Source organism: Rhinoderma darwinii, chromosome 7 (assembly GCF_050947455.1).
Source record: "Rhinoderma darwinii isolate aRhiDar2 chromosome 7, aRhiDar2.hap1, whole genome shotgun sequence".
In the NCBI taxonomy this organism is placed as follows: Eukaryota; Metazoa; Chordata; class Amphibia; order Anura; family Rhinodermatidae; genus Rhinoderma; species Rhinoderma darwinii.
Window position 1 is genome coordinate 45,022,460 of NC_134693.1, and position 14,199 is coordinate 45,036,658.

The following is a 14,199-nucleotide window of genomic DNA, read 5'->3' on the forward strand; positions in this document are numbered from 1 at the left end:
AAAAAAACACAAAAAAACCAAAATCACCAGCTGCATATACAAGAATAGAGGCCACGCAAACCCTTTAAATCCTCCACCGCTGGTCCAGTGGTCCCCTGCCAGCCTGCATCTACCTTGATGAAGTGATGTGCCATACCGATACTGTATCCCTGGGCGCAGTGATCACGTGCCGTACATCCGGACATGAACACTACAGCCAGTGAGCGGTCACGTCCCGGCATGACACGTAATCATTTCAGCCAGATAACAGACTGGCGGGGGATTTAAAAAGCCAAGTATGGGATTTTCTCCCCCTTCTGTTATCACATAAGCAAAAAGCAGTTTGAGTTTGTTTTTACTTTTTGTAAAGCCAAGAAAATCCAATTAAAAAGGTCTGTTCCATCTATTAGGGCACATGTACTACATCGATGAGAAGGTCCTCTATGAGCCAGACCCGCGTGCAGCGACTACGTTTTTAGGTCACCTATTTGCTTCCTTGAAATAAATATCTTCAATAAAAAAAATATAATAAAATATACTTGTAAGAGTTTAATTTTACAACCAAAATTCATCATAGACTTTAGGTATTTCATGGGAGTTTCAATATGAGAAATTTGCACTCCGGTATATGTAAAGCCAGAAACTAAAAAAATACTACAACTTTATCAGCTTAGCTAGGAGTCAGCCAGAGAAAAGTGTTAGACAGAAAACACCAGTTATTGGAAGAAACAGCTTTATGTAACAATTGATTTCTACCAGGCAGAAAAGAATGTATTTAAATCCACGATGAAAATCCCACATAGTTCATAAGAGACAGTCACATATCGGCAGTCTCATGATTCAGTTCAAGTAGTATATAAGAAAAAACATGTAACATAAAGGAGCGTTGGGCCTCGGAGATATAGGACATAATAGAATTATGTAATGATGTTTTTGGAGTAAGAGGAGAATTTCACGCAGCTGTTTCATGCCTCTAGGTAAAGGGTGAAGCTCTGCAGCAACTCCTTATAGTTATGAAAGAATGTGCAAAAGAAATAACCACTCACAATATTGTTCTGCACATTGACAATACATACAATTATTTCTCATCAGTTTTCCCGTTCGAGGCATTTTCAGCCTATTGATACGATATGCCATAGATATCGGAGCTAGCCGGGGTCTTACTGCTAGAACCACCCACCACTGATCCTGAGAATGGACACCTCCATTTTTAGGAGCAGAAAAAGTGCCAGCAAAAGGACCCCCACCAAACAGATATTCACATCGTAGCTCATCAATAGGACATGGATATCTCTAGTAAGCAATCCGCTTGAACAATTGCATTCGGAGAGCACAAGGCCAGTGAACATACGTTACATGTTTTTTAGGCGGCCATTATATACTGAAAAGGCTGCAGAGATGTAGATTATACTCCCACAAACCGCTATAGAGGAAAAAATGTAGTTACAGCTTTTCCTTAGAGATATAGAAGACAAGCAACTAGAAGCCAATAGCAAATCCCAAGAGACTTAGCCCTTAACTATAGTAATCATCAGGCACTTTTTATGTACATGGTACTTTTTTTTGGGGATTGCGGCACGACATCTGTTTAAATTGTGAAACAGAAATATTTCAAACTTCAAATTTTACTTAAAAATGTAACTTTTTTTCTATTGATCTATGTAGCTGCTTTTAGAACTCCACTGGTTGTTCTTGGGAATAGACTGCAGTTTTTGTAAAATGTGACCTAAGCACCCATAAAGCACAGCTCTCCGGTAGAAAGAAAACGGCATCTAAAAAAGTAATTTTGCAAATACCGACTACCATCAAACCGTTTTGTGCCTACAGATCCTATGCAGACCTATGTGTCTCCATAATTACAGACAACAAAAGAAACCAGTGTAGTCTAATCCTACAATCACTTTTCCATCTGTCCCATACTTCTTGCTCAATAGGTTATGAAGACGTAGGGAACAAAGGAAAGAGTAAAGGCCCTATTACACCGGCAGATTTTGGCCGATGCAACGAGCGTCGATCAACGAGGTAGGTCGTTGATCAGCCCTCATTTGCTCCTGCCACACGGAGCTACGTATGGAGACTAGAGCTCGTTACGCCGACCGCTCATCCCATACATTAGGTCTGTAGCGCGTCTTCCTGTTTACACAGGGAGATGTGCTAAAGACAACGATATTTCAGTTTTTTTTAAAACAATACGATCAGCAGATGAATGAGCGTTCTCTCGTTCACCTGCCGAATGCTGGCCTGTTTACGCAGGGCAATTACCGGCAACAAGCGTCCTGTGAACTCGTCTGCCCGGTAATTGCCCAGTGTAAAATGGCCTTATGACTGCGAGATCAGACTATACAGGGTTTGTTGGTAGTCATGTTATAATAGACACATATGTCTGCATAGGTGCTGTAGATACAAAATAGGATATTTTTTTTTAAAGGGGCTGTAATGTATTAAATTTTATTTTCATAAATTTGGTTTCAGTAAATGGATGATAAATGGTGTTTAGTCCGACAGAGGAATCTTATAGATTATTACAGTCTCCAGGAAGCGATTGAGTACAGCCACTCCCGCATAGACCAGGGGAGATAGAGCCTTCTCTGTGTACAGTAATGCTGCTATCCTACCTTCTCTAGGCTTCCACTAACTTGCCCCCTCTAATGATGAGTTGATACTCTTCATCCTGTGCCTTTATATGCAGCAAAGTTGACAAGTACTATAGAGAACAGGAAATAGCAGCTTTTTGTGTCTGCTCTAGTGGTAATATATTACAAGATTTTTTTTGGAGGAAGAAGAGCGAGAGAGAGAGAGGGGGGAAGGAGAAGAAGAGCGAGAGAGAGAGAGGGGGGAAGGAGAAGAAGAGCGAGAGAGAGAGGGGGGAAGGAGAAGAAGAGCGAGAGAGAGAGGGGGGAAGGAGAAGAAGAGCGAGAGAGAGAGGGGGGAAGGAGAAGAAGAGCGAGAGAGAGAGGGGGGAAGGAGAAGAAGAGCGAGCGAGAGAGAGAGGGGGGAAGGAGAAGAAGAGCGAGAGAGAGAGAGAGGGGGGAAGGAGAAGAAGAGCGAGCGAGAGAGAGAGGGGGGAAGGAGAAGAAGAGCGAGAGCGAGAGAGAGAGGGGAAGGAGAAGAAGAGCGAGAGCGAGAGAGAGAGGGGAAGGAGAAGAAGAGCGAGAGCGAGAGAGAGAGGGGAAGGAGAAGAAGAGCGAGAGCGAGAGAGAGAGGGGAAGGAGAAGAAGAGCGAGAGCGAGAGAGAGAGGGGAAGGAGAAGAAGAGCGAGAGCGAGAGAGAGAGGGGAAGGAGAAGAAGAGCGAGAGCGAGAGAGAGAGGGGAAGGAGAAGAAGAGCGAGAGAGAGAGAGAGAGGGGAAGGAGAAGAAGAGCGAGAGAGAGAGAGAGAGGGGAAGGAGAAGAAGAGCGAGAGAGAGAGAGAGAGGGGAAGGAGAAGAAGAGCGAGAGAGAGAGAGAGAGGGGAAGGAGAAGAAGAGAGAGAGAGAGAGAGAGAGGGGAAGGAGAAGAAGAGAGAGAGAGAGAGAGAGAGGGGAAGGAGAAGAAGAGCGAGAGAGAGAGAGAGGGGGGAAGGAGAAGAAGAGCGAGAGAGAGAGGGGGGAAGGAGAAGAAGAGCGAGAGAGAGAGGGGGGAAGGAGAAGAAGAGCGAGAGAGAGAGAGAGGGGGGAAGGAGAAGAAGAGCGAGAGCGAGAGAGAGAGGGGAAGGAGAAGAAGAGCGAGAGCGAGAGAGAGAGGGGAAGGAGAAGAAGAGCGAGAGCGAGAGAGAGAGGGGAAGGAGAAGAAGAGCGAGAGCGAGAGAGAGAGGGGAAGGAGAAGAAGAGCGAGAGCGAGAGAGAGAGGGGAAGGAGAAGAAGAGCGAGAGCGAGAGAGAGAGGGGAAGGAGAAGAAGAGCGAGAGAGAGAGAGAGAGAGAGAGGGGAAGGAGAAGAAGAGAGAGAGAGAGAGAGAGAGAGAGGGGAAGGAGAAGAAGAGAGAGAGAGAGAGAGAGAGGGGAAGGAGAAGAGAGAGAGAGAGAGAGAGAGGGGAAGGAGAAGAAGAGAGAGAGAGAGAGAGGGGAAGGAGAAGAAGAGAGAGAGAGAGAGAGAGAGAGAGAGGAAGGAGAAGAAGAGAGAGAGAGAGAGAGGAAGGCGGGGAGAGAAGAAGAGAGAGAGAGAGAGAGGGGAAGGCGGGGAGAGAAGAAGAGAGAGAGAGAGAGAGGGGAAGGCGGGGAGAGAAGGCGGGGAGAGAAGAAGAGGGAGAGAAGAAGGGAAGGCGGGGAGAGAAGAAGGGAAGGCGGGGAGAGAAGAAGGGAAGGCGGGGAGAGAAGAAGGGAAGGCGGGGAGAGAAGAAGGGAAGGCGGGGAGAGAAGAAGGGAAGGCGGGGAGAGAAGAAGGGAAGGCGGGGAGAGAAGAAGGGAAGGCGGGGAGAGAAGAGGGGAAGGCGGGGAGAGAAGAAGAGAAGGCGGGGAGAGAAGAAGAGAAGGCGGGGAGAGAAGAAGAGAAGGCGGGGAGAGAAGAAGAGAAGGCGGGGAGAGAAGAAGAGAAGGCGGGGAGAGAAGAAGAGAAGGCGGGGAGAGAAGAAGAGAAGGCGGGGAGAGAAGAAGAGAAGGCGGGGAGAGAAGAAGAGAAGGCGGGGAGAGAAGAAGAGAAGGCGGGGAGAGAAGAAGAGAAGGCGGGGAGAGAAGAAGAGAAGGCGGGGAGAGAAGAAGAGAAGGCGGGGAGAGAAGAAGAGAAGGCGGGGAGAGAAGAAGAGAAGGCGGGGAGAGAAGAAGAGAAGGCGGGGAGAGAAGAAGAGAAGGCGGGGAGAGAAGAAGAGAAGGCGGGGAGAGAAGAAGAGAAGGCGGGGAGAGAAGAAGAGAAGGCGGGGAGAGAAGAAGAGAAGGCAGGGAGAGAAGAAGAGAAGGCGGGGAGAGAAGAAGAGAAGGCGGGGAGAGAAGAAGAGAAGGCAGGGAGAGAAGAAGAGAAGGCGGGGAGAGAAGAAGAGAAGGTGGGAGAGAAGAAGAGAAGGGGAGAAGAAGTGGACATAGCCTTTAACTTAAAGAAGGCCTCATGCCTCTCTGGACATGTCTATTTTACTACATTTTTGTATTCTCCATTTATCAATTCTGGAGCATCTTTTCTTAAAACCCTGTGTTGTGCCGCTCCGCTGTTATTCCTTCTAGAAATGTATGAATAAATTGACAACTGGGTAATCCCAGTTGGGGGGGGGGGGGGGTGTCTCTTAAAGAAAAAATAAATAAAAATACTGACACTGTCCAATCAGTGCCAGACTGTATAATGACACACCCCTTTGACAAGAATACTAATGCCCAGTCGTCAATTTATTTCTACATTTCTATAAGGAATAACAGAAACAGCACAATGGAGAGTTCTAAGAAAAGATGCTCCAGAGTTGTAAATAAATGGGGAATACAAGTATGCAGAAAAATAGACATGTCAGGAGAAGTGACATGTCCTCTAAAAATCTACATTAAAAAATTTGTTTCGGTTTAATCTGTCGAAAGATGAAATGTACGGTTATAGAGTAAACCTTAAAATAGATTGTCTTTGATTAATTTTTTTTAAAGATAAAATTGCCCTGGAAGACATTATGCCGTCAGCATTCGAATATCAATTAACCTGAGGCAGGGTTATAAGGCAAACCCCCCACCGGCCGATTTTGCTCCTCATAACTTAATTCTAGATATTTTGTGGCAGAATTCAGAGGTGCTAGAGCCCGGATGGATCTTTTGCTCAGGCCAGAGAACCATGGCTTACTACTGTGTTTCCCATTACTTAGGATGATCGTATCCATTCTACCATTGTGTAGTACATCATATAATCATTGTATGAGATCACAGCGTAGAAGTTAGTGGTTCACAAAAAAAGTTGCATTTTTAATACAATACAAATATTTTTGCGCAACTGGTTGGTAGAAGCGATGCCTACACACAAAACTAAGGCTGTAAATGAGAACCAGCTTTACCTTGACATATTTTGCATACATCTGCTCATCCAAAGGAAAACTCTGGACCGTTCTTTCATCTCTTGCATGAAAAGTTCCCAATTTCACCCACTTATTTGTAGGATACCTAGAAAGGAAATAAATAAATATTTAAAAAACAAAACAAAACAAAACAAAACAAAAAACACACCAACAAAATACATTCTTTGTACGAGTGCCCCAAGAAATACTGTGCGACTATGTTTTATATGGTCCCCTATACTGGCCTCTGGTACCCCTCCCGCACCCAAGTTCAGCAAATCTAATAAAATAAAAATGTTCAGAAACCGGAAATGAAACCAACACACTGTATTGCTATTTTCTAACTTCCTATGTGACCCAAGGTGTCTGCAAGGACCAAATGTACACGTGTTACTTCTACCGAAAACTGAGTACAAACACATCTAAACAGAGATTATTTTATTGAAGATGTGAGAAAATAGAATACAAAATAGGTAAAAATTGGTGGCGTACCGGTCACTGATTGAAACCAAGAAATCCCTTGGAGTAGAAGAGAAGAGCTCATAGTTTGCAATGTCAAGCTGCTTAACTTGGATAGGCTCACAGAGTTCGATAACAAACCTGTAAGGGATGTTCCAGAAAAACACATGTCATTTTATCACAAGATAGTCACCGATTTCATGAGATTTATGCAATACAAAGAGAGAAAAGGCAATTACAAGCTGGCAGTGCGCCCATGCACTCATTACTACGGGAGGGCAAGGGCAGATATTATTCCAGGGCTCCACTGTGAAGTGTTCACACATTCTCTACACTATTGATCAGAACCATCAGTTAAACTGCCATTGCTGCCCATACCAATCAGAGCTCAACTTTCACATGTTAAAGGCTGCGTATACTTTTGCTAGCTAAATTTTACATTTTTAAATTGCTCTTTTAGGTTATTTTATTACAAATGTTGCTTAGTTTTTCAGAATTTTATGTAGCCTCTGTTTCGTTCCAAATAAGCAGATTCCGTCAGTTCAGCTGACACAGGATCACCAGAATATCGATGACGTCTAAGTTTATGCACATGCGGGAGTGCGTGTGTGTATTAGATGTTATATAGGACATAACTTTTCATTTTAAATAAAATAAAAAGATATGCTTTATAATGCACACCTTTTTTTTTGGAGCAGAAGGAATAGGGAATTTTTTTTTCCCCTTTTTGGCAATTGGTATTGGACAGCTCTATCATGTCACCACTAACAAATTCTAGGGTGCATTGGCAACCATTTTGACCACCATCTGGAGCCTGTATTGGTGTACGAAATGTATATATTCTATACATGTGATAAGGATAGCAGGTTACTCACCATATTTTTGTGCTACAAGGATTTAACATGTACAGATCCATGTTTTCAATAAGAATGGCAGATGTGCTCTAAAATAAAAGCAAATGAAAATGGAATTGAGCTAAAACGCAATCGTTACATATGCCATCAGTGTCAGTTTCTCGTCGCCCCCACTATAAAATACAGATACAATAGTCTGGAATCTATTAAACCAGTGGAATGCTGGGCTATTGGGGTTTTCATACTACGTAAGTAGCAGGACAACACAGTCCTTTCAGCAGTCCGGATTAATCCTGGGTGAACATTCAAGAGTCTGGATCGTGCAGACCCATTACCATTGATCTGGAACATTTCAAATAAGGCAAATACCAAACTAATGTAATCCGACTGCTGCATTGCTTAAAAAAAAAATAACAATGGATTGTGCTTTGAAAAATTCCTTTGACGCAAGATCGTTTATGCTGCACCTGCACCAAGTTTACGATTGGTAGAAAATTTCTTCTACCAAAATGTTAACCATGCAAGAAACTGGCACTCGTATGAAATGTGCCTGCTTTTACGGGCTCAAAGCATGGGGTACTATTTGGGGACATAATACTTTGCAAAAACGTTTTGCAAAGTAAGAAAAGAAAAACGTCCGAGCTATATTATTAGAAGAATTGAGCATGTTACACCTACCTTAGCCTCAGGATTAGCTGAAAGGATCTTTGCCCCGCACTCAACAGAAGCGTAATTGTTCCTATTTTTTTGGACCTTTACAGTATGCTGCACCCCATTGACGGAGGGATGCATTGATTGGCCTAAAAAAAAAAAAAAATATTTATTTTTTCTTTACATTATTTCTTTACACAAAAACCATACAGGTTATCTATAGCAGTGAACCAATGTCCAAAACGGGGCGCTAGAAGACGGCCAATACATAAGCTTGACATCGACTAACCGCAATAATTACAAGGAAATTAAATCGGATTAAAGAGGCTCTGTCACCAGATTCTCAAATCCCTATCTCCTATTGCATGTGATCGGCGCTGCAATGTAGATAAAAGTAACGTGTTTTTTTTTAAAAAACGATAATTTTTGGCCAAGTTATGAGCTATTTTATATATATATTCAAATGAGCTTTGAAATGGACAACTGGGCGTGTTTTTATTCGTATGTCCAACTGGGCGTGTATTGTGTTTACTTGTTTTACTAACTGGGCGTTGTGAATAGAAGTGTATGATGCTGACGAATCAGTGACCAGTCAGCATCATGCACTCCTCTCCATTCATTTACACTGCAGCATCGTTCTTACTAGAACGATGTGCAGCCACATACACAAGTGTCCTGATAATGAATACACATGACCTCCAGCCTGGACGTCATGTGTATTCAGAATCCTGACACTTCTGAATCCTTTCTGTGAGATTTCCAGCAAGGGAAACGAAATCTCGTTTACCTCGTAATCTCACGAGATTACGCGCGGCTAGCTGAAATCTCACAGAAAGCATTCAGAAGTGTCAGAATTCTGAATACACATGACGTCCAGGCTGGAGGTCATGTGTATTCATTATCAGGACACTTGTCTATGTGGCTGCATATCGTTCTAGTAAGAACGATGCTGCTGTGTAAATGAATGGAGAGGAGTGCATGATGCTGACTGGTCACTGATTCGTCAGCATCATACACAACGCCCAGTTAGTAAAACAAGTAAACATGCCCAGTTAAAAACACAATGCACGCCCAGTTGGACATATGAATAAAAACACGCCCAGTTGTCCATTCCAAAGCTCATTTGCATATATATATATATATATATATATATATATATATATATATATATATATAAATAAAATCGCTCATAACTTGGCCAAAAATGAATGTTTTTTTTAAAACGATTATCTACATTGCAGCGCCGATCACATGCAATACGAGATAGGGATTTGAGAATCTGGTGACAGAGCCTCTTTAAGCAATAAAAATAGGTTAAAAAAGAAAAAAAATACTATTAACATAACTTTGTAAATGTTTGTACTTCAAGAACCATATAGCCATTATATAACCGTATTATATTGAGTAGATACAAAACTAGTAAAAAAATAAAAACATGGAAGGGGGGAGGGATCCGTTTCATCTCAATGATAAGAATTAAGTAGGTAGCATACATATATACACGCAGTGAACCAATATACAGAGGGATATCAGACACTCAGAATTTGATGACGTGATTTCATGACAAATCTTGTGAATATCATGCGTAGGATACAGATCAGACATTTGACTGCTGAGAGAATGTTTCTAAGTAGCCTGTTGGAGAACTTATACAGAGCCTTGAAAGGCTCAAAACATATATAAAAGGGATCACCATCTATTTAAAAAGGGTATGCCCTCATTTTGGAAACAAATTAGAACTAGTCTAGTCTACATACAAAGCATATAACAATTAAAGGGTATCAAAACGTTTGACATGTCAGAAGTTTTGATCGTTGGGGGTCCAAGCACTGAGACCCTTGGCTTCTAATCCGCTTTCCTAGGGAAAGCCGAGCAAGCCGTGTACAGATTCAGACTTTCGACTGAGCCCGTACACCACTCGCTCGGCTTTGAGGAAAGCCGAGCAGAAACGAAGTGGCTTAGCGCTCACCTGAGCGATTCTACCCCTTTGTTTTAGCGATTGCTGGAGGGCTCCGTGCTTGGACCCCCACCGATCAAAACCCTGACACGTCACTATGACATGTCAAAAGTTTAGTTGCCCCTTAACTTTGTAAATGCAATTGATGACCTATCTTGCCCAGATCCCAAGTTACAGCCTGTCCAGAGCTGCATTGACAGTTTTGCAGGCTTTAGCGCTGAAATCTCTCCGCATTCCTAGTTGATGTAAAGTCCAAATACAACCGGCTCTGGTGACTTGCATTCTGGGAAGTGGTGCCATTACAATAGGCACAGTACCAACTGCGTTATTAGAGCTTAGCTAAACTCTTAGGAATGTATCCGACAAAGCTTGTTGACTGTTTCCAACGACGACCAGCAGAACTGTGAATGCAGCTCTGGACTATATGCAGGTTAACACTGGATCAGTGTTAAAATGCTAGAGTGAAAACATACCAATGCCAAGAGGGGCTGAATGAGAGGACATGTAAATAATAAATATGAAAGAGGAAGCCAAGATGTGGGTTACACGGTTTGCGACTGCTAATTCCAATTGTGAAGCAGTTTGCGAGTACCTTAAATGGATTCCCCTCATCAAGGGTGCACATGGAGATTTTAGCCAATTTTGCGCTTATATCAGTTGCCAAACTCTGTCCGAGTGGATGCTAAATACTTATAACTTATTAAAACATTAAAATATTCTGGATAAAAAGATTTTCCATGGCTGAATGTTACAAGACGTCCAGAGAGAACACAAGAGTTTACTAAAGGACAGACTCCCTCCTGCAGGAGCGATGCACACAGCTCACATGACTGTCATCTAACTCCACATAACATCTTGTGTTATCAATATCGGACCTAAAAAGAGCTTAAAGTAACAGCTGCCTGTATAAGAAAAAAGTGAAAGTTTTCCACGAATCAAGAAATAAAAGGCTTCTAAACTTAAAGAATCATACTACTCTTGCAACAGGAAAAATAACTATTAAGTGTTTTTGTTTGTGACAAATCTACTAAAAACCGCCAGCATAAAATTTGTTCCTAAAAAAAGAAAAAGCAAAAAAGAAAGATAGATACGGTACATTGATTGTTAAGGATATCCCACCAATAGATCAGCCATTATGAATGACCCCTGTGATGTGTCATACAGACACAAACAAGATCCCACCAGTCTCCAAGTCAGGAGAGAGAAAAGTTAGAACTCGTCCACTATGCCTGCTCGAGATTTGTACAGGAGGGATATTGTGAAGTTATAGCTCTGCTCGTGCTCAGTTCTTGTGATATATACAAAGTACCCAACGACCACGGTCACACCTCCAGTGATCTAGATATCAGACAAGCTTAGACACTTTAAGATGGTACTTGGTAGGGTTCTCTATTTTTGTACTGTTCGTGACTTTCCTAATAACTTCAAGTCATCTTAAAGAGGACCTGTCATTTCTACTGACATATCTGTTTATAGTAAACACTTGCATTCCTCATGAAATAATTTTGAAACATCATTTCTTAGAAGTCTACACTGTGCTGTTCCTCTGTTATTCCTCTTAGAAATGTATTACTAAACGGACAAACTGGGTGTTAACAGTTGGGGGGGGGGGGGTGTCCCTACACAGGCTGACACTGTCCAATCATGTTTTCAGACACACCACTTTGACCAGGGAAACAGTAACACCCAGTTGTCAATTTATTTATACATTTCTAGGAGGAAAAAGAAGAAGACGGGCACAGCACACAGTTCTAAGAAAAGATGCTCCAGAAATGGTTATTTCAGGGGGAATACAAGTATTTGCTAAAACAGACATGTCAGGAGAGATGACCGGTCACCTTAAAGACTGACTAACACGTTGATTGGTATGCGAAGTAGTAAAATTAAGGGTCATGACCAACGTTTCTCTCGAACGCATAGAATGTCGCCTCTCAGCTGTTGGTATCGGAGTATATTATGCACCAATGATAAGTGGCAGGGGTAGAAACTATCGTATATCACTGCAAAATAGGAATATAAAAGTCTCTACCTAATATGTTCAGATGACATTCTCTGTTATGCACAGTTATATCTTCAGAGGGAGATCTGAAGATGGCAGTCGACGCTGAAAAATATGTCAAGTCAGATAATTTTTCACGTCCGAGGTGCATCCATGCTCTGCGGGACGCGTTATCACGCATCCCCCATAGACTAGTCTATGGTGGGATGTGTGAAAAAAATAGAACATACACGCAGAAAAGACCCTTGGTAGTTGGCGGGCACAATGAAATATCTAACAACTAAATGCCCTCAGGCAAGAAAGCCCTGTATCCCAACTACCATACAGCAATTGAAAATAAAATTCTTTATTATGCTATAAAAAGCGAACTCACAGACCACACATATGGATTTAAAATGGCCAATGCATGCCGCTAGACAGGATTGATAGAACAGTTATTGAAAAGTGAATAAGTACGGAACACCTATAGTGATGGATGTCCAGACTAGGTACAAGGGCTGCATATACGGAGGCCGATTCCCTAGTGTATCTAGCAGTCAAGCATGTAATTAATTATTTTCAGTTTACTAGCTGCGACTCTCAGAACGCAATAATGCAAAACGACGGCCCAGACTAATTTATATATGCAGCAGTTCTTCACCTAAAACCCCACAGGTAGACCCTGTAAATGCAGTGGAAACTGACATTTTGGGGTCTGTGCTACATATGGGGCTAGTGAAGAAGTCAAAGATTAGGCAATGCCGGAGTGCGGATATTTTTTACAATACCACGGACACCCTTTAGAAGTGTGACTCCTGAACCCAAAAATCTGGCCTGTGAATAAAGGATTGGTTCATGACGGACGTCACTATCCATGGATAATTCATTTAATTTATTATTCGCTTACACGCCCTGACGCACTCGGCCCAGATTACACACGCCCTGACGCACTGGGCCCAGTTTACACACGCCCTGACGCACTCGGCCCAGCTTACACACGCCCTGACGCACTCGGCCCAGCTTACACACGCCCTGACGCACTCGGCCCAGCTTACACACGCCCTGACGCACAGCTGACAAAATACCCCCACATTGTAAAACACTAAACAAAAACTACTACCAAAAGCAAAATGGAGGTCCTTCTGAGCCTGACCGTCTGCCCAAACAGCAGTTTATGACCACATATGGGGTATTACTGTACTCTGGAGAACTCGCTTAACAATTCATGGGGTGTGTGTCTAAAGTGGTAAAATCTGAGCACAACATATTGGGCACTGAAATAGCATATCTGTGGAAAATGGCAATTTTCAGTATGCAACATCTAATGTGTAATAATTTCTGCAAAATGTTTGGGGTCAAAAAGCTAATTAAACTTCTAGATGAAGTCCTTGAGGGGTGTGGTTTCCTAAATGGGGTCACTTCCCGGGGGTTTTCACTGTACTGGTACCCCAGCGCAATGCAACATGGAGTCAAAAAACTATTTTGTAAAATTTCCACTCAAAAAAACCGAAGTATTTTCCCTTTAAACCCTTGCCGTGTGTCCAGTTTACAACCACATATGGGGGATTTCCCTACTCAGGAGAAATTGTGTAACAAATTTTGGGGTGTCTTTTCTCCTGTATTCCTTGTGGAAATGAAAAATTATGAGCTAAATCTACATGTGCGTGGAAAAAAAATATTTTTTCATTTTCACAGCCCAATTCGAATAAAATCTATAAAACACCTGAGGTAGCAAAATGCTCACTACACCTCTAATTTAATTCTTTGAGAAGTATAGTCTCCAAAATGGGATCACACGTGAGGAAGTTCTACTGTACTGGTACTTCAGGGGCTCTGCAAATGCAACATGGCCCCCAGAAACCAATTCTGCAAAATCTGAGCTGCAAAACCCAAATGGCACTCCATCGCTTCTGAGCCCTGCCGTGGGTCCAAACAGCAGTTTATTACCACATATGGGGTATTGCCATAATCAGGAGAAATTGCTTTACAAATTTTGAGGTGCTTTTTCTCCTTTATTCTTTATAAAAATGAGAAAGTTCTATTTATTTTTTTCAGAGAAAAAAAAAAAGAGAATTTCATTTCCACAGACTAATTCAAATAAATTTAGCAAAAAACCTGTGGGGTAAAAATGCTAACTATATGACTAGAAGAATTCCTTGAGGGGTGTAGTTTCCAAAATGCGGTCACTTTTGGGGGGGGGGGGGGGGGTTTCCACTGTTTTGGCCCCACAAGAGCTCTTCAAACCTGACACGGTGCCTAATAAATATTCTAATAAAAAGAAGGTCACTAAATCCACTAGGTGCACCTTTGCAACGTTCTAAGCCTTGTAACGTCCTAGAAGAATAAAAGGACGTTCAGAAAACGATGCAAACAAAGTAGACATAAGGGAAACG

The 14,199-nt window shown here is 42.4% G+C and overlaps 1 protein-coding gene and 1 long non-coding RNA gene across 6 annotated transcripts in view; one reads left to right on the forward strand and one right to left on the reverse strand.

Annotated features, from left to right (window-relative positions):
- The window catches only part of LOC142657846 (uncharacterized), a 484,403-nt gene that overhangs the window by 57,923 nt on the left and 412,281 nt on the right, over positions 1-14,199 (forward strand). The gene's annotated exons all lie outside the window — the stretch shown is intronic.
- SUCO (SUN domain containing ossification factor) overlaps positions 1-14,199 on the reverse strand; it is an 89,525-nt gene that overhangs the window by 35,215 nt on the left and 40,111 nt on the right. For all 5 annotated transcript variants that reach the window (XR_012849988.1, XM_075833285.1, XM_075833286.1 and 2 more), the window contains 4 exons: positions 7,899-8,020; positions 7,242-7,309; positions 6,400-6,507; positions 5,908-6,013 (listed from right to left, as the gene is read on the reverse strand). Coding sequence is in view for 4 of the 5 variants with exons in the window: in XM_075833285.1 (XP_075689400.1) it covers positions 5,908-6,013; positions 6,400-6,507; positions 7,242-7,309; positions 7,899-8,020 (404 nt within the window). In the remaining variant the exon portion in view is untranslated. The remainder of the gene's footprint in view (positions 1-5,907; positions 6,014-6,399; positions 6,508-7,241; positions 7,310-7,898; positions 8,021-14,199) is intronic.